General features: G+C 40.3%; 2 protein-coding genes across 6 annotated transcripts in view; one reads left to right on the top strand and one right to left on the bottom strand.

The window, feature by feature from the left end:
* The window catches only part of LOC131677647 (RUN and FYVE domain-containing protein 2), a 39,696-nt gene extending 21,313 nt beyond the window's left edge, over nt 1-18,383 (bottom strand). Inside the window, exons 1-2 of one of the 5 annotated variants that reach the window (XM_058957545.1) lie at nt 2,327-3,001; nt 1,323-1,677 (exon numbers count right to left, since the gene is read on the bottom strand). In XM_058957545.1, coding sequence (XP_058813528.1) covers nt 1,323-1,671 — 349 coding nt within the window. In that variant the 5' untranslated portion in view covers nt 1,672-1,677; nt 2,327-3,001. Of the gene's footprint in view, nt 1-1,235; nt 1,678-2,326; nt 3,002-17,858 lie in introns of those variants that run through there. The other 4 variants (XM_058957544.1, XM_058957549.1, XM_058957546.1 and 1 more) reach the window with 4 other exon arrangements.
* Nucleotides 14,102-17,223, top strand: LOC131677645 (endoplasmic reticulum metallopeptidase 1-like). Its single transcript, XM_058957543.1, has 5 exons — nt 14,102-15,738; nt 15,798-16,322; nt 16,382-16,596; nt 16,656-16,944; nt 17,004-17,223. Exons 1-5 carry the CDS (start codon nt 14,302-14,304, stop codon nt 17,169-17,171), a joined length of 2,634 nt encoding a protein of 877 aa, XP_058813526.1. The 5' UTR covers nt 14,102-14,301; the 3' UTR covers nt 17,172-17,223.
* Nucleotides 18,384-20,983: the final 2,600 nt, after the last annotated feature.

The raw sequence follows: 20,983 nt of genomic DNA, 5'->3' as shown, positions 1-20,983 counted from the left end.
TTTTGCTATTACCATTTTTACAGAATCTGAATGGCGATACGTCCGATCAGCAAATGGACAAGGAACTCTCCCTAAATTACCCAGCCAACAACTTCCACCATTTTCGGACACCGACGAAGACGACGATTTCCTACCGTTTCAACCAAAACAAAACTCGGAACAAATACCGCTTATCCCGAAAGACACTACTAATAAGCGGAAGAAAACACGTTGTGGCCGTGGTTGTCTCTGTATGAATTGTATCAGAGGAACTAGAAATTCTGACGAATTGAATCAGCACCGCTCCAGCTCCAGCTACAAATTGGTGAACGAGACTCCCGGTGGCTCAAAATTGAAAAAGGGAAAAGATACTGGACCGGCAACTATTCATCCTACGAATCAGCTTGTTCGAGTTGAAAGCCTCAAGACGGACTCAGCGAGACGAGCTGAGTGATGAGATCTTAGCATTTTCTTATGTCAGAGGAGATGATGATCGAGGTCGACATGGTTTGAAATGTGAAACAGCGGGTGCAAAATGTGAAGCTTAAATTTAGAGAACAATGGTAACCTAAACTATAAGAACTCAACTATGGATATAATTTGCGTTGATACAAAAATAAGCACAAGGCGCGGTTTAATAGGTTGGGAGTATTTTGGTTCGAATTATCGTTTATGTAAAATATATTTTTTATTTGTTTATATTTTTGTGGTTTTTCATAGCGGCAAGCATTCATAGCGCACAGGAATAATTAATAACCAAACAGTACGAAAAATCGATAACTAAACAGAACGCAGGATCGATATTTGGGAGTCCAAATATGGCTGGGTTTTTTTACCTAGTATTAAGTCACTTGGAACTAACCCAAGCTTGCCAAGTTGAAATTTATTGAAATACATTTTCATACTACTCGGGCAAACATTCATCATAATTGCAAGAAAACGAATACTGAAGGTAGAAGTTTTCGCATAAAACTTCTACGTGGCGGGGGTAGTAGAAATTTGATAACAAACAAAGGATTTAAAAGGACAGTTTGACCATCGACTTTAAATCAAATGCAATGAAAATTATACAAAAAAGGCGCTGTGCTAGCATCGAACACTTTGTGGAAAATTGTAAAACAATTTCAAAATTTTGTTCCAACCAATCTCAGTTGTGCCATTTCAGTATCTTACATCGCAAATTATAGTTGACTAACAGAAACAGTTGTTATCATTCCAAACAATAACAGACAATCATAACTATAAATAGCACCTACAGTAGTAGTTAACCCAATCGCGCTCGATATTCTTCTCTTCGCACTTCGCATTCTCTAGTATACCGAAAGTATTGAGCGAACCATCACCGTCACCGATGCCACCGGAACCGCCATGATGCTGTCCACCGCTTCTACTGGGCACGATAGGATGACCATCCTTTATGTCGAGATCGTGCAGCTCCCTCAGGCAGAGCCACTCACCGTCGACGGATACGCGGAAATTGCACAGATAAATGGTATCTTGCGCACCCGATTGGCTGCCACAGGCAGTGGCATTACCTCCTAGGCTATCTCCGGTTGCCGAACCGCCGCCGAGGACCGACTTGGGCAAGGTGATGGTGCTACCGTCGATCATTTTGCTATTGCCCGGCGAACTGCTCAAACTGCCGGCCGTCTGGTGGTGGTTGTTGGGCTGCGCTATGCCTAGCGCGCGCATTTTCGGCTGAAATGATGGAATTCATTAGTCGGATTACAGACATTTCGAAGGGTTAAATAGTATGTTTATATTTGTTAATTTGTACGCAGATTAGTTTTTCATTTAAATTCTGAAGAATTTGTGTGACGTTAAACGATCTTAAGGACATCAACGATACTAACTGCCATACTACGCATAATAATTATATATATCTTTTTCTACGGGATTAGCTATTTATGTTAAGTCAGACCGGACTAAGTCGCAATATTTAAAAAAATAAGATAATGATAGCATTGGCTAAAGAATTTCTTCAGGTACATTCGACCCTTACCGGATTTGAAATATGTTTTAATAAGCAAGAATTATGGTAGAAATTAATTTCTAATTATAACGTAAAGGATGCAGCGATTCAAACTTTAAACAAGTTTGTTTTCGAAATCAATACAATGTCACTTAGTCCGGTCAGACTTAACACTGACCATATGTAGAACGGCAGTTAAACATATTTAAATCTGGACTTTATATCTGAATACTAAACCATCAAGATAGATTTTTTACTAAAGCTACGATGGGTAAAGATCTGTTGACCATAAAGTTCACTAACTTCTCTGCTAGTTCAAAACAAATGAAAACTATGAATGTTTACAACACCAACAACATACAAAACATTACTTACGTTCCTATTCGTGGTGAAAATTTTGCCTTCCTTGCTGCGCACGAGAGTATGTAGACAATTTCCACTTCCTTGGCGTTTCGTTTCCTTCTTGCTGGTGCAACGCACTTCTTCACTCTTCGCACTCCACAACTAGGCTATAGGTTGTTTTGATAAAATTTGGTAGAGACCACCGGAACAACAGCAGCGAGCGAGTGAGCGGAACAATCGCAAATACTTTTATTGCACTGTGATGACTCATCAACCGTTACGATATGCACTTTGTATTAGAACCGAGTTTGACAGATACGTTTTAACACTTAATATGTTCTAATGTGATTAACCAAAGTTTGAATAGAAAATAGCATGGAAGTTTTCAGTGTCACACCAGGCAAAATTTTCAGCAGCAAGAGACTTTTCCTTATGGATCCACTCTTTTTCGTGTATTCAGTTCGTTTAGTTAAAACAGGTGCGTTGATAATCTTCGATATATTAAACACCTAACGAAGAAATAGCCTGTAGATTAAATAGCAATGCTCTTTTTTAATTATTCAAATCCTAATTGAAACTGGTTTTAATTCGCAAATTATCCGTCGCACTACTCGACCAGACGTTAGTAAAATTTGCACGAAACTCCTATCGATTTTTCTACTGCCGAATGAATTTTCCGACGACGCTTTCCACCAATACCGTTTCAACTTGACGGGACGAAACGAGAGCACTAATACCTACATGTTTACTTACCAGCGTGTATGTGGGAAGGGAAAAGTAAGGAAAATGATGCTCAAGAGCCGGTCGTAGCACCCGACGCCCACCCACTTGCTTTCTGTTTTTGGATAGTTTTGTTTTGACAAACTGGTTCGCAACAAAAGCTATGCGTCTGGGTTGATGGTGCGCGAAGGTCTGCTGTAATTTATTTATATTACTGTACACAATTTGGGTATCTCCCGGGTGGTATCTTATTTTTATTGGTGGTTTAAGGCAATGTGCATGTGATTACTGATGATGATGATTACTGTAATTACTGATGATCAGTTGATGCGTATAGACAGATACAAAGGAGACTTTACGTGCGGGGAATCTTTCTCTCAGTAACCGCCTAGTTGTCTTTATCGGAACATACAAAATGAAATTGGAACAAAACAGTACATGAACAACGCTGAACTTACTCATCATAGAAATGGTTTTCGACAGATGTTACGCGCTAATGCATGGATGCACGCGGCTCATTAGCACACCTAGCTTTGAAATAATTTAAGAAGAGATTCCTTCGAAAATTATACGGTTGAAATAATATTATTGGGGCTACTGTGGTGAAAAACAGATTTAATCAGTATGGGTTTTTTTTGCCGATTATCCCGATTAAAATTTCTTTACCCTGTTTTTGACTTTCAATATTCGAAAGTAAACACAGATAAATTTGCGAAGTATTTTTAGTTCTTATTTTTTCCAAATTGTTTTATTTAGGCATTTGGGTGATTTTTAAACAGCATCAAGAAAGATGGTTTCTTAAATACTATTGTTCATCACCTAACCGTGTTTTGAATACTCTACAGCGAATTTGCCGTAACCAACCAAAAGACAGGTTTTGGCAGCACCTCATATCTTTTCGAATATACATATTAAGCAATATTTCATATTACATTGGGTTGAAATTAATTATACCTCTAACAAATCAAAACAATTTTCTACATCACATCTTATGCACTAAGTTAATTGTTTAAGGGGGACGTCTGGTGTAGAAGGCAAAAATAATCGAATTCTTTTTTATCTGTTTAATTGTTAGTATTGAACCTCTAAAAAGTCTCCCGCGATCTCGGTGGTCTCGGTTCACTTGTTTTAAACAGCCATGTTTCGACTTAGAAATGGTTGGACGTCTACTTTTAGAACGCTCGTATGTGTGACTCTGAGAGATCGATTTTTTTTTCGTGCACAATGAATGTATAAAGCGATTCTAACATTATACAAAAGATCTATTGTTGCCTTGTCTTCAAAATCGTAAAATAAAATAACTTTCGTTTTAAGCACATTACACCAGACGCTCCCCTTAAGCCTATTTCTAAAAAAACATCACTTTCGTACTCACTATCAAAAACACTACACATTGCACTAATGGGTTCGTTCTGTCCATATTCAGTACTTTGATAGTCAAGTCTTAACAAATCCCACGATCTTAAACTTCTACATTTACATTAATTTGCGAGAGTATGTTAGGGACATCAATTACACCAGTTAGATCTTTTCCTACAAAAACGGCTCTGAATATGTTTCGCCTTTTTGCAAGGGAGTCCATGTCAAGCATGCGACATCGGTCAATGTAAGGTGGTAACTCTATCGGATTGCGCCATGGCAGAGATATAAAAGCATATCGGAGAAACCTAGCTTGTATTGCTTCAATTCTATTAATCCAGATACTCGCATACGGGCACCAGATAACAGCCGAAGCTTCCAGGACGGAGCGAGTAAGAGAGAAATACCGTTATCTCAGGCAGTACGGGTCAGTAAACTCTTTGGCTATTCTTATTATAAAACCGAGGTTCCTGTTAGCTTTTGCAATGAAGTGGGAATAATGATCTCCAAACGACAATTTGGAATCCAGCTGTACACCAAGGTCCCTGACGACTGACACTCTTTCAAGTGCTTACACTCCCTGGAGGAGCTAAATTTGGGATAAAACCCCTAACTTACGCAATAGGTGCACAATCCAACTTAAAGTTAAGTATGATGTTTTGTGTTTCGGATTCTCCTCGTCAGTACCTAGCAGCTAACTGGGCCGCTAGGTAGACACTAAATCCCAAAAATGACACGCCACCAATTGCATAAGTTAGGGGGTTTACCCCAAATTCAGCTCCTCTAGGGAGTGTAAGCATATTGCCACATTGGCGTGATAGCCATAAAAGTTTCGGTTCACTTTTATCTTCATCAGTAAAAACAGAACTTTAGCACCACCGGGACATCAGTCCCGACCAGTCGTTCGAACGTACACGTAAGTTGCGTGTCATGTTTTGGAATAAGTGTCTACCTAGCGGCCCAACTATTAGGTACTGACGAGGAGAATCCGAAACAGAAAACATCAGACTTAACTCTTTCAAGTGATTTTCGCAAGATAGTATAGCACCACAAAATTGGTTTTTTTTCTGCGAGTGAAAGATATTACTGAACATTTGGATACACTGAGAGTCAACCGATTTCGAGCACACCAGTTACAAAATTCATCAAGTTGACGCTGTAGTTCAATACAGTCTAATTCAGATCACACAATTAGGAACAGTTTAGGGTCAATTGCATAGATAATTTTGCATCCCGACAGAAGGAAAACAAGGAGAACAGTAAGGGTCCGAGATTGCTACCCTGGGGTACACCTGATAAATTTATGAAGTTATGTTATTCGATATTTCGAGATAGTTTAACAGACGTGAAACATAACCGATTTCTTCTAACACAGAGGAAACGTCGCTTGCGATAACGATTGGTTGAAGATTAGTTTTAGAGGAGCGCATACAGTACTCGGTACACCTTTTCAAGATGACAGCAGGGATCCCATCTGTGCCAGCTGATATCGAGAACTTCAACTTTTCAATGGCAACAATAATGTCTTCATCAGAGAAATGAATAATAACTAGGTTTATCACGTCACAAGGGACATAACGAAGATTGGTTTCTATCTGTGCTGTCGTAGACGGAATGGTTCCAAATGCATCTGAAAAGTGTTGTGCAAATAATTTGCAGATGCCACTGATCTTGCCAGAGCTTTTGTTTGCTAGGTTCATGATAGTAAGAAATCACAAAAGACCAGAAACGTTTTGGGTTTTGCTTAAGGTATGACTGAGTTTGTATGACGTATCTAGAGTAAAGCTGATTTTTAGTCGTCAATAAGTGTGGACGTGTTTTGCATTCGCTCCCGGTATCGCGCGCTAAAGTTTGTTTAATTTTAATTTCACCAAGCGCCTCGTGCTAAAGTTTGTTTTGTTTCAATTTAACCGCGCGCCGCGTGCTAAAGTTTGTTTTGTTTTAAGTGACCGATTTTAAAAAAAGTGCGAACGATAATAAAATGAACTGCGAAATTTGTGCCTTGGACGCCTCTGCGGATTCGATTCCGTGGACGTGTGTTGGATGCCCAAGGAAGTATCATGCAGCTTGCATTGGCGTTACCGTGCAGCGGGGATCACTAAGGAGAAAGGATAGGAGATTGGTTGATGTCAACTCGTACACACTGCCATGCTACGACTCGTGTCAGGAACTACTACATGGGAAAATTGCTTTCAACGGACTCGCCGAGCAGCAGAAACTTCTGGAAAAACAAATATGGGAGAATACTGAAGTGATTCATCAACTAACATTTCAGCAAAACAAGCCGAACCTGGTACATGAGGCACTCGAAGGCCTAGAAATACTTCTCACTACTGTTAAACAAGAATTGATTGCAATCAACAAAAATAGTAGTCTAGCCGGCAGTGTTATTGCAATAAAAAACCACGTTACCTCTCTGCTTGACACAGCAATTAAGTCAACATCAGATAGTGTACACGAATCGTTAAAAACAGTTACTTCGGAATTATCCGCTGATTTGCGTGACATGAACGCGGAAATAATTCAGCTTAGTCAGCTGTCTTTAGACACAGCCAACAGCAATCCTCCAAATTCCACCCTAGGATACGAGATTCTCGACGAGTTTAAGTCGGTCTCAGTTGCCCTCAATGAAAACAAAAGCACCAGGCAACTACGGTCGTCACATGAATCAACGTTGCTGCCAGAAATTCTCAACGAGGTTAAATCGATGTCAGCATATGTATATGCGAATAATAAGACCGCGCAATTGCTATCGCCGAATGACTCACGCCACAGTTTGGAAATTGAACTAAATAACGCTATTAACTCAGGATGGCGTTTCTTGGGCACGAAAAAAGTATGGAAAGCTGACTGGAGTGAGTACGATGCGCGAGAAATAAATCGATTGAATCAACAAAAACAGGCGGATAAGGCTAGAAGGCGTAAAAAGAAACAAATATTTAGAAACCGGAATACTAATATTAAAAACAACTACAACAACAATATTTTTCCACCTGATCGGAGACCCCCTGCAACAATAAACGATCGTTATTATGGCCCGCCGGCCAATTTTTCCAATCGCAACTTCTTTAATCGTGCCAGTAGCTCCAGTCATAACCAAAACCGTCATCCCAATCATAGCTGCAACACGAATCTTCTACCACCGGATAGAGTGCTTCTTGCAGCAGCCAAGGATCGTTTTTCCGGCCTATCTACAAATTATATTCCATCGATTCAATTTACACGAGGCGAGATTTTGAATCCCTACCCAGCACGTGATACATCAAGATCATCGCAACAATTAAATGCAGTAAATACGGAATGTTCGCCATCATCATCACCGTGTGAGGCATGCCGCTTTCAACATTCGTGTTTTCGGTAGTTTCGACACTTTCCTTAGAAGAAGAAAAAGACGAGTTTGCTGTTGAGCACAGTGTTTTCCAAGAATTAGATAATGATGGTAGACTTTCCAATACAAAAAAGACTGCGACAGAATTATTAATGTATTGTCAAAATTTTAATAGGATGAAAAGTCCAGCCAAAAAAAGAGAAATTCATAAACGTATATTAGGTTCGTCATTTTTGGTTATATTAGGAACTGAAACTAGCTGGGACGATAGCGTAAAAAGTGAAGAAATTTTCGGCAGTGGTTTTAACGTATTCAGAGACGATCGAAATCTTCACGAATCTCAAAAGAAGTCTGGCGGGGGAGTTCTTGTGGGTATTTCGGCTCAATTTAATGCAGAAATTCTAGTCACAGTGAAGTTTAAGGAATTTGAACATGTGTGGGTTAAATCAAACATTGCCGGCGAAATGCATGTTTTTGCCTCTGTATATTTCCCACCAGAGCATGCTAATATAACATCGTACGAAGCTTTTTTCCAAATTGCTGAACAAATTTTATCTGAACTCCCAGCCGAGGTTAAAGTTCACATTTACGGAGACTTTAACCAACGCAACGCAGATTTTATTCCGGACTCTGAAAACGAACATATTTTAATCCCAGTCGTGGGAGAAAACGAAACATTGCAGTATATTTTCGACAAAACTGCTAGCATAGGACTAAATCGAATAAATCACGTAAAAAATCGACAGAATTGCTATCTCGATCTTTTATTTACAAACATTCAGGAAGACTTCTGTGTATCTGAATCTCTAACTCCTTTGTGGAAAAATGAAGCATTTCATACTGCTATTGAATTTTCCTTATTCATCCATGAAATTCAAAAACCCAGCGATTGTGACTTTGAGGAAGTCTTTGAATACCATAAAGCCAATTATGACAATATCAGGCGGAAGCTAAATAGTGTCGACTGGCAAAATAGTCTTAGAAATGAAGGAAATATTGTAACCGCAGTGGACGTATTTTATTGTTTTCAAGATAATTTATGAAGAGGTGCCTATTAATAAAAAAAAAACGACACGGCAACTCGCAGCATCCCGTTTGGTATAACAGACAAATTAAGAGTTTGAAAAATAGGAAGCAAAAAGCCCATAAGCTATATAAGAAAAACCAAAATAATGAGAACTTGGAAAAATATTTCGACATTTGCGATAAACTAAATATGGCCATAGATTCTGCACTTGCGGATTATAACTCAAAAACGGAACAGCAGATCAAATCTTGTCCAAAGAATTTTTTCAACTACGTCAAAACTAAATTAAAATCAGACAATTTCCCATCAACAATGCACTTGGATGACAACGTACGTGATAGCTCGGAAGAAATCTGCAACCTATTTGCAACATTCTTCCAAGAAATATACACGACTGTTTCTGAACAAGACCGTGATCGCGATTACTTCGCTTTTCTTCCCGATTTTCCCTTGGATATTAGTGTCAATCATGTCATAGTGGAAGACATTTTCAATTCTCTAAAACATTTAGATGTATCAAAAGGTTCTGGCCCTGATGGAATCCCACCATTATTTATGAAAAACCTAGCAACCGAGTTAACTGCCCCATTGTTCTGGCTGTTTAATATGTCTTTGCAATCTGGACAGTTCCCTAAAATATGGAAAAAATCTTTTTTAGTGCCTATATATAAATCTGGCAAAAAATCTGACGTACGTAATTATCGTGGGATAGCCATAATCTCCTGTATTCCGAAACTTTTCGAATCAATCATTAACGAAAAAATATTTCTTCAAATAAAAAACAGAATTTCCAACCTCCAGCATGGCTTCTTCAAAGGTCGTTCGACCTCAACAAACTTACTAGAATTTATTAATTATACACTGATTGCAATGGATAATGGAAACTACGTGGAGGCACTTTATACAGACTTTAGTATAGCATTTGGTCGCATTGACATCCCAATGTTACTTTATAAATTGACAAAGATCGGCATTGAGGCTGGGCTACTTACATGGTTAGAATCATATCTCTCCGAACGTCAGCAAATAATTAAATTTAAAGGAAAGCAATCTAATCCAATTAAAGTCACCTCAGGAGTTCCACAAGGCTCTCATTTAGGCCCTCTATTGTTTATTTTATACGTGAACGATATCTCCTTCATTCTCAAAAAACTGAAAATACTAATTTATGCGGACGATATGAAACTTTATTTGGAGATAAGAAATGCCGAGGATATTAATACATTTCAAAACGAAATACAAATTTTCCACATGTGGTGTCAAAAAAGCCTCTTACAACTGAACGTGAAAAAGTGTAATTCAATAACCTTTAGTCGAAAACGACAAACACCGAATGTTGAGATTACCTTAGAAAATCAGACTGTAGTAAAATGTGAAAGAATTAGGGATTTAGGTGTTATATTAGATTCAAAGTTAAATTTTATTGATCAGTATAACACACTTATACACAAAGCTAACAACATGCTCAGTTTTATAAAACGCTTTAGCTATCATTTTGAAGATCCTTATACAATAAAAATATTATATATTGCATATGCTAGGTCGATATTGGAATATTGCAGTATTATTTGGTGCCCTTTTTCAAGCAGACATGAAGAACGAATAGAATCGGTACAAAAACAGTTTTTATTATTTGCCCTTCGTAAATTAGGATGGACAGCATTCCCTCTGCCATCTTATGAAGCACGCTGCTTGCTTATCAATATTCAAACATTAAAGGAGCGTCGCGAATTTGCAATGCTCTCATTCATTAATAATATCGTTTCGCATCGTATCGATTCAGCTGAAATTTTATCCAAATTGAACTTTTATGCACCTTCACGACAGCTACGAAATCGAAGTATATTTTCAATAACTCCTTTTCGCACAAACTATGCAAAATATAGCCCCATAAATCGAATAATGTCTATTTATAATCACTATTGCGACTCAATTGATTTTACAATGTCTAAACTGAAACTAAAGCAACATTTTATACACAAAAGAAATTCTAACGTGTAAGAGGATGATTCTGTAAAAGCCGAAATTGCTTCATTTATACTAAATTCACGAAATATACACATTAGTAATTAAGGAAATCTGTAGTCTACATCGATTGACGGAATAAATAAATAAATAAATAAATAAGTAAATAAATAAATAAATAAATAAATAAATAAATAAATAAATAAATAAATAAATAAATAAATAAATAAATAAATAAATAAATAAATAAATAAATAAATAAATAAATAAATAAATAAATAAATAAATAAATAAATAAATAAATAAATAAATAAATAAATAAATAAATAAATAAAGGTATCGGTTATAGGCTTGGTAATTGTTGCTCGCGAAAATGAACTCCTGCTAAGTAATGGGATTCCATCGATTGGTATAGTGCCCGAGCGCCACTGCTCTTTATCGCTTAAGCTCACGGAGTCGTCGGTTGGATCAAAGTGGTTTCGGTCTAGGACGCGGGGTGGGGACATGTATTTTGAATAGACTTTTTAGGACAAAGGAAAATAGTTCTTTTGCATCATTCACATTGTTCGCGTTATTCATAGTTATTCATAGTCACCCAATCTATAGTTTGTAGCGAGTGGTTAAGACCGACAAAATTGGTTTTCGTGAAATTGAACTCCAAATCTTAGTACATCTTGTCAAAATGAATATGCTGTGGACATGCAAGACTAACAAGAAGTGGAGGGTGATGTGAGTCAATATCAACAAGCGACTCATCCGCCTGATACACATGGCAGTTAAATGAGGCTTCTTCATTAATGAATACAAGATGTAAGGTGCGATTTCGAAGGCTCTAAAAGCTCTTTCTCTTCCAGTAATTTAACTGCGCCCAGAATTTTCAATCGCGGTGGTTCCGATTTCGGAGTCTGAGTCCATCACAGATTGAACCGCTTGAACATTCTTTAGCCCTAAAATCACCGAACCTCCGTTTTGTACTGTTTGAATTTGACTGGCAACGCGGTTGCCAGGCTATCATCAACAATCGGTTTTTACGGAATCGAAATCACGTGTCTAAATAGGAACGGTGTGATCGACCCACTTGCCCCACTATACAACAGAGCCATACGATAGCCTAAAATCTGCTACCCAGCACCCCTACTGCAACAGCGTGCATTGAAGCTGACATACTCCCATTCCGTTGGGCAGCCGCCGTCGTCACCAGCATCTTAGCTATCTCGTGAAAACATCCGGGGATGGTTGTGCCTTGCTCGAGGCGGTAATGGAGATTTACCTAGTTTTATTATTTTTATTTATATGGTGTTAAATCAATTAATTTGATAAAATCTGATCATCCTTCTCCATAACACTCGGTCCGCGGCTGCCTCTCTTCACCCACGGTTGCGCCCGATGCCTTCCAGATCTTGCTGCACCTGGTGAGCTTACCTAGCCCGCTGCGTTCCTCTTCGTCTTGTACCTGTCGGATTTGTGCCAAAAACAATTTTAGCAGGGTTGTTGTCCGGCATTCTCGCAACATGCCCTGCCCATCGTATCCTTCCGGCTTTGGCCATCTTCTGGATACTTCGTTCACCGTACAGCTTGACGAGCTCGTGGTTCATCCTTCGCCTCCACACATCGTTCTCCTGCACGCCACCAAAGATAGTCCTAAGTACACGGCGCTCGAAGATTCGAGTGCTTGCAGGTCCTCCTCGAGCATGGTCTAGGTTTTGTGCCCGTGGAGGACCATCGGTCTCATCAGCGTTCTGTACATGGTACATTTAGTGCGTGGTTGATTTTTATTCGATCGCAATTTCGTTTGGATCCCATGGCAGACACGGCTTCCACTGATGATGCGTCTTCGGATTTCTTGACTGTTATTATTGTCAGTCGTTAGCTGAGATCCGAGGTGTATGAATTCCTCTACTATCTCGAATACTTCCCTGTCGATCGTAACACTGCTTCCTAGGCGAGATGTCGTGAGCTTCCCGAGTTTTTATCGGCCTCGAATTCCCACCTCTGTCCCGTCTACACCGAGCCCGCTAACGGCCCAGATTTAATAACAGATTGAGTATCGATACTGGTTTCGCCAGGTCAACGGGAGCCGCCACCTTTTCTTGCGTAGCCCTAGCCAACTATCGACAGCTAGTCAACGACAACTACCCGAATCAGTTCCGCATATACACGGACGCTTCCAAGCTGGACAACGCAGTAGGCGGTAAGCGGAACCGAAGTAGGGCTCTCACTCCTCAGCAGAAGCGGAGGCCATCGCACTAACCATATCTCGCAAATCAGCAGACGTTGTCGTGTTCTCTAACTCACTATCCGTGAATACAGCTCTCGAGACTGGTGAGCCCTGACACCCGAGGCCTAGTGCGACTCAATGACAGCAGTGTGTTGGTTTCCCGGTCATTGCGGCGTCGAAGGAATGAAAAGGCCGATTAACTTGCTCCACTCGGACGAACCGACTCAAACTCTCTCCACCGCCATAATGGGGATATTAAAGAAACAATTTCCAATCACTTTATCCGTCACTGGAGAAGTCTGCTTGGCCACATGCAAAAAATAAGGAAACACCCACAAAATGGGCCGACCGTAACGACAGAGGTGAGCAAAGAGTATTCTTCAAGCTTATTACAGGACATACAAAGATAATGCACGGCCATACGCTCTCTTGCTCCTGATTGAAACGACCAGGAACAACTAAATTGTGTGAATTAATGACATGTACCATTTCATTGCTTCAGTTATATAGAATTATTACAACTAATAATAATAATCATAATTGAAGAAGTCCCGAATGGTCTTGACTAGGACGACTCTGCGTTGTGATATGGCTGGTTATATTTGTTCCTACAACGTTTCAAAATCGAATAAAAATTAATCTACGAATCACTTTACAAAGTACCACCACTTTACTATACAAAGTATTTTACAAAGTACCATCACTATCGACCACTATATTTCTTTTGAAGAAAAAATTCAAAAATATTGGAAAATGCAAAAATCGCCAGATTTCGAAATAGGAAGCTCTAATAAACATGCAAATTTATTTGACTTCCCATAAAGGAAATGTATGATGAAGTCCACATGTACATATGTCATACCCTCACCAATATCCATGATAAGCATATTTTTCGTATCACCTAATTGTGCACCTGTTATTTTTGGTAACGCCTTTTTCCTGATTACCAAAAATCGGGAATAATTTCAATAAATGAAATCCATGGATTGAACTCATCTAATTTTTGCTTCGTCAGTTATCGTTGCCAATCGACCTCCTGTGCACCTTGTCTGATCCCCATTTGAGTTCAGCTATACCAAACAATTATTTTTGGAAAGATTGAACTCAATACCAGCCACCGATAAGTGACTTTTCAAACGAAACAGTTTATCGAAATCAGCCAAAACAATCTAGTTGGGCTGAACTACCTATACAATCGTCACCCAGCCATCCAGTGCTCACCTGCCTGCGCTACAATCGCATCAATGAACACAATCACACTCTTCGGTTGGGCGGACGATAATACTAGGTGCACATATCATCACGCGCGATAACAGCTCAATTGGACTATTGCTACTGATACTACCGTGCCCGAAGGGGGCAGACAATCAGTCAAATTCGAACAGTGCACGATGGCTAAGCTGAAAAAGATCCCCAAAGCCGAATATTTCAGGATTGACCACGATGCCAACAACCTTCATCGAGTTGATCCACGATATGGATTACTGATAGTACTGTTAGTGCTAGCCGGTGGTGCTGTATCGAATTATTTCCTAACTCATCTGCCAGACGCTCTGACGATTGCCGATTTGGAACAGTATCCGACCACGTTCATTGCCGAGCGCGCGTGGAACAATTTGAAAAGCTTCACTGACTTGGGTCCACGGGTCGCAGGAACGAAAGCAAACGATGAGCTGGCGGTTGCAATCTTCAAACGGGAGATCGAAGCCATACAAGCTACGAAACATGCTGACCAGAAGGTGGTCACGGAGAATCAAATCGTTACCGGAGTGTTCAATTTTACCTTTTACGGAACGTCGATGACTACGATTTATCGGAACGTGCAGAATGTGGTAGTCAAATTAGTTGGTGAAAGTGAGGATGCGTTACTGTTAAATTGTCACTTCGATTCGGTTCCAAGCAGTCCGGGTGCCAGTGATGACGTTGCTAGCTGCGCGGTGATGCTGGAAATTTTACGAGTTATGTCACGCACTCCTGAACGGAACAAACATTCAATTATCTTTCTGTTTAACGGAGCGGAAGAAACGTTGCTGCAGGCGTCCCACGGGTTTATCACGCAGCATCCTTGGGCAAAGCAGGTTAAGGCGTTTCTGAATTTGGAATCTGCCGGTTCCGGCGGAAAAGAGGTACTGTTTCAAAGTGGACCAAACCGTGCTTGGATGGTGGATATATATGCCAAAACGGTGAGATATCCGTTTGCGCAGGCAATGGCGGAGGAGTTGTTTAAAACTGGCTTGATTCCGTCGGATACGGATTTTAGAATTTTCAGAGATTACGGTGAGGTACCTGGAATGGATTTGGCTCATTTTTTGAACGGATACCGTTATCACACCAAGTACGATTCGTTGGAGTACCTGTCGCTGCCAGTTCTGCAGCATACCGGAGATAACATGTTGGCCTTGACACGAGGCATGGCCAACTGTGAGCACTTATCAGCAGCCGTCGACGAACAAGGGTCAAGCGCTGTTTTCTATGACTTTTTGGGCGTCTTTTTCCTAAATTATTCTTCTTGTTTAGCTAAGCTTATCAACACAATGGTGGCGTTGCTGGCCGTATTGATACCATATCTTGGTCTATCAAGAGTTACTGCTAGTCGGGATAATAGGTCAATATGGAAAGAGGTATGGTACGAGTTTTTGGCGGTTTTAATCGGTACTTTGTTGAGTCTAGCAACCACAACAGTACTTGCGCGTCAGATGGAGGCTATGGATAAACTCATGACGTGGTATAGTAACCGCTGGCTAGTAGTGGGGATGTACTGCGTCCCGGCGCTTGTAGTACACAGCTTGGTGCAAATGTTTTTCAATACATATTTTGAGAACAGACAGGTAGGCTGCATACGCCTTTACTCAGTTTTAGCTTAATTTTTTTCTACTAAAAATTCCAGACCACACTAACCACCGGAATGATAACCCAGTCGAAATTGATAGGCGTCAACGTATTCTGGAGCATCGCTAGTCTGTCGTTAACTTTTGCAGGGTATCGCTGTGCGTACATCTTCATGATCCCTCAGCTCTGTTCGTTACTATCATCCATTACGAACGGACTCCTCGCCGCACAACGCACCATTCGGAAGTGGATCGTAATTCACCTGCTGTTCCAATTCGTAACGGTAGTATGGGCGTCTTTCTACTACATCGTGTTCGTGAATCTGTTCATTCCCATAACCGGACGATCTGGACACGTTGTAAATCCGGATTTCATTATCGGAACTGTTGCCGGGCTGTGCGTATTGCACACATGCAGCTACCTGTTCCCCTTGTTGACTCTGGTCAGGAAGCCATCTCAGCTAGTAGCGAGCTTCTCTACATTAGCATTGCTCACTCTACTCGTTGCATGCCTAACGCCCATAGGATTCCCATACCGGGATGCGACAAACGGAGAACCAACAACTCAAAGGCATATTGTAACGGTAAAACCGATCACTTGAATCATAAGTTATTACACATTTAACAAATCTGAATTTGTTAGCACACATTACGGGTATTTCACGACGACATCGGTCTGGTAAAGCATACGGATAACGGATTCTTGTTTGAAACAATGGATAGCAATGGAGCCCGAACGTTGAGGCAGTACATTGCATCCGATGATAGCTTCTCGGCGATCGAAAAGATGAAGTCTTGCAAGAGTGAACTCTTCTGCGCTGTACCGTTCGATGCTATGTGGCGACAGATGCACTTTGAGTAATATCGTTCACATTTACTCTGCACAGGTTCTCTCAAAACTTATACATTTTTTTCAGTCATTTTTGGCAATCGGCTGAAACAGCACCTGTAATACACAACATGTTCACACTGGCTTACGAAGGTAAAGAGCAGCTCAGTGATCGTGTTCAAAGAATCAAATTTAAGGCGGAGGGAAGTTTGCAGTCGGCGGTATTCGTCGGACCAAAACCGGGTGTAAAAATGATCGCATGGAGTCTACAGGATGTGGTGGCTCCTCCGGTAACATTCAACGGTCAGCAAGGATTCTTCGTGTATATCACGCATGGCGTTCCCAGTGGACCATGGAACATTACTATGGATTTCGAGGTGAGCGATAATTATTGATCTGTGCTATAGGTGGATTGTGAATTGCATTCTCGTTCTAGTGTGAAAGCGCAGATCATGATGGATTTTTGGCCGAGTTTGGCGTGGTGACAAAATTTTGGGAGTACCACGAAATGCATACCGCAGAATTCAAGAGACTGCTGGAGAAATTCCCTCCGTGGACAAACGTCATTCCATCGGTAGCTGTTCTGAACATGTTCGTATTGTGAGGCTGTGTGCGTTATAATAAAATGTAGTTTGGTTACTTTTAATCGCACTTTGATACTATAGTGAATATTTTACCTGTTTTTCCGAATCGCGGATTTTTCTTTCCAAAAAAATGAGTTTTTGTTGGAATTGGTCCTGAATGACCTGTTTTACAAAATCTAATGAAAAAAACAAGGGGGAAAGCTTTGAAATAGTTTAAGCCAGTATAACAAGTTATTCCTACTACTCATTTTATTACCTGAGAAAGTGGCGTTTTTGGCGAAGCTTGTGTGATGCGGCTTGGCAGCATAATCGAGTGCAAGGATTCACCAGTCGAGGTGCATCCGAGTTTGTCATCCAAAATGCAATAAAACCTATGTTCTATTCGTTTGCCCGATACACTCAAGTATAAAGGCTATATCCAGCCACATCGCTTTTTTGTGTACTAGATAAAGCCCCTATGCTTTGGTATACTAGATAAACGAGCTGGCATATCCGATGGTAAGCTTCAATCATCATTACAGAGACAAACTAAATAACAGTTTCTCACAAGTTTTGCCTATTCTGGTGATAAAGCATCAATGTTATCAATAAACCAGAATCGTCCTGGTTACTGATAAAACGCACTGAAATAATCTAGATTGAGTCTCTTGCCGCTTGAAACCTTCCATGCATTTGATAGCTAAATTGCAAAGCAAATATCTACTCACCGGGCCGCTTCTTTCCGGCATTATCGCTGCAGGAAGGCGTAGCATAGGCCGATAATGAGGAATAGCTCTCCGTCCTATTGATAGTTTCCCGTATTGATCCCAGCGAAGGGGACTTACTAATCGGTGTTCCAATCATCGAGTCCTCCTCGCTGTGGCTGCGTATAAACAACTTATCACTGCTCATTTTTACTAATCTGCTGTTTACACCCCAGGGTCATGAACACTTCAAAACAAATAGCACAGCAAAGCACAAGCAGTACACGAATATTCACTGATAAAACTGGTCAACTGCTTATGATTGAATACGATACGAACTCCTCTTTATCTTGATTGCCACTGATTTCTACCAACCAATAATGCGCGTCACGCTGTTTCCGTAAATCATGAAACTCAATCACAATATAGCTGCATAAAATTCTTTTCAAGCTTTTCTCATCCAACAATATTCATAAAAATACGTAATAAATATTTTTTCGATTAAACACCCATAGACTAAAAACCAAAACAAAAGCAGCCACTTGTCAGATTGACGACCAATTCGCTTTACAATCGCAACTCAATGCATTATAAAAAGGTGTAGTAGACCAAAGAGAATAGTGAAAGAGACGCAGAGTGAAAATCAGTCAAAACGGCAACACTCCCTTTACGATGATTTCAACACTAGAATTTGGCAACCGTTTCCAAAGGCAGCACTATGACTCCTATTATATTTTGAAAACAAACCTTTTGTCGATCGTTGGATTTGTTTATCAAACGATGTGCATTTTGAAACAAAGAGATGAAATAATTCTAAAGCTTGTTTTTACTCATACATAGACTCTAGAATGCACCTTACAATCACGATTGCACTAAATTCTGACGAAAATTCAAATTTCTTTTTTGATAGATTTACAATACTTATCTCCTCCAACTCAGGCATGAGTAATGTTTATTTACATTGCACGATTGGTCTGCTCAATAAGGTATTTTTGGCTTCACACTATTCGTCTCTTTCCCTATTCTCTTTGTAGTAGACCAGACGATTTGCTATAATGTTGGAAACTATCCAGCTTTCTACGTGCCATAATGGCAGTCTGAATTTTTCAGCTCGTACCCGCCCACTGAGACGTCCAAAAAATTGTTTCAAAATCGTTCAACACGGGTCCAATGATGGACGTTCGTTGAACGGTTTTTTGGACGTTGTCCAAATTGGTCCAACAAACGTCCTTCATTGGACGATTTTGAAACCAACCGTTCTTAGAGGGCGGTCAAACCATTCGGAATTTGATTCGGAATCCTGAATGGAGTCATTATGGATTCCAAATCAAATGCAACAACCGATTCTGAGTCGAAATCGGTTGTTGCATTTCATTTGGAATCCATAATGACTCCATTCAGAAATCCGAACCGGTTCCGGAATGAGTTTAACTGGGTAATACGTCAATAATAATCGTTTACGTCAACCGCCCAGTGAGATTAAGTCATCCTACGTTAGTCCAATGCGTTGGATGTTTATTCAATAAACGCCCGACATCTTCAACTGGGCGTTGCTGTCAAGGTGGCGTAAACTACAGACACTTTAGGTTTGTTCCAATACCAGGAGAAACTGGAAGTACTCCGGAGCAAACATGTATAACAGACTTGCAGAGAGAAGAACAGTAAAACTAGCAACCATGAATGTAAACTGGCATCACGGAAGGTCCCATAAGCTTTGCATGTGCTTCCTCTTTTGTATTTCCCCTCTCAAAACCATTATGCTCGTTTGGCTGCACTTTTTGACAGTCCGTTTGGCTGCAATTTTTGACACTTCGCTAGTCTCTGGGTCAGGGATGCCAAGTGTTTTTCCAAGAAGTCTGTAATTATTTTTTCGAAAAAGTCTGAAATTATCTGGATGTCCTAATTTTTTTGATAAAGCTTGAGGATTGAATTTGAGGCTGTGAGCTTTCAGCATCTTGGATTGTTGAAATTTCCAGCTGATGCAAACTCAACAAAATTTATTCGCTTTTAGCGAACAAAAACTTTGCCATTTTGTGTTTCCAACTATTCTAAAAAGTTTTGTTTTCCACATCGTAGCTCGAAAAGGTGGTTTAAAAATCAACGATGCATTCTTGTATCTTATTTTGTTATTTTTCAAGTTGTCTGGATAAATCTGGACAAATTTTCTAAAAAATCTGAATCAGAAAAACAAAAATCTGTATGTCTGGATGACGCTTAAAAATCTGGAAGAATCCAGATAAATCTGGAAGGTTGGCACCCCTGGTCTGGGTGGTCAGACCTACCGAGGGCTTCCCTTCCGATTCACAGACAACCAGGGGAAAACTACCGATATTTTCATATTCCTACCGAAAACTCATTTCATTGATTTCGGGCACATCCTACACCAACATGCTCGCGCTCGGTGAATGGTCCAATGATCAAAAGCGCGGCCTACCGATAACTACCGATAAACTTTTAGTGAGCTTACCGATATAAACGCATTTTATCTGGCCACCCTGTCTGTATAAAGTGTCCCCCAGTTAAGCTCAGCCGACAATGAACCGGAATTCCGACTGGTTCCAGTTCGTGATCCGGCTCCAGTGACACAACCGATTCTAGTTAGAATCGCCTGTGTCACTGGAGCTGGAATACGAACTGGAACCAGCCAGAATTCCAGTTCATTTCCGGCTGAACTTTACTGGGCTGTAGCGTAAACCTAAGGGCATGCTCAGGAGCGTTTTATTTTGTATAGGAGTTTCAATATAGAACTGGAACTGAAACATTCACTTTTTATTTCGCTGCCGGTTATCTGGGGGGAATTCTGCCAGGCACGTCCGAGTGGGATGAGCTCTAGCGTAAACGTTTATTGTCGCGCTTATAATAAAATCTCACATTGCGGGCGTCTGAAAGGCGCATCAAATATAGCCGCAGTTTCTCCGCAAGCAGATTTCAGTGGAGCTTTATTTTTCTGCCAGCTGTGTGCTTTTCGAAAGCTTCAAGGAAAAAGCTACCCATAAATTTATATAGGCGGCTGTCACGCGCCTATCTCAATTGAGCTTTCATATAATCGCATATCGAGCGATTATCCTGCAAGGCACAATATTGTCAAAAAGAGCAATTAAACGTATTACGAGCTGAACAATTTAGCCCGCCATTATGGCACATAAAAA

Source organism: Topomyia yanbarensis, chromosome 1 (assembly GCF_030247195.1).
Source record: "Topomyia yanbarensis strain Yona2022 chromosome 1, ASM3024719v1, whole genome shotgun sequence".
NCBI classification, from domain to species: Eukaryota; Metazoa; Arthropoda; class Insecta; order Diptera; family Culicidae; genus Topomyia; species Topomyia yanbarensis.
Note: the sequence above shows the minus strand (reverse complement) of the source record. Positions and strands in the feature narration are given on the sequence as shown.

What these genes read in the sequence shown, in the direction of transcription:
- LOC131677645 (XM_058957543.1), top strand. Translation starts at nt 14,302, where the DNA reads ATGGCTAAGCTGAAAAAGATCCCCAAAGCCGAATATTTCAGGATTGAC. An exon ending in CATATTTTGAGAACAGACAG is followed by an intron (nt 15,739 to 15,797) that starts GTAGGCTGCATA and finishes TAAAAATTCCAG; the next exon opens with ACCACACTAACCACCGGAAT. An exon ending in TGGCGACAGATGCACTTTGA is followed by an intron (nt 16,597 to 16,655) that starts GTAATATCGTTC and finishes CATTTTTTTCAG; the next exon opens with TCATTTTTGGCAATCGGCTG.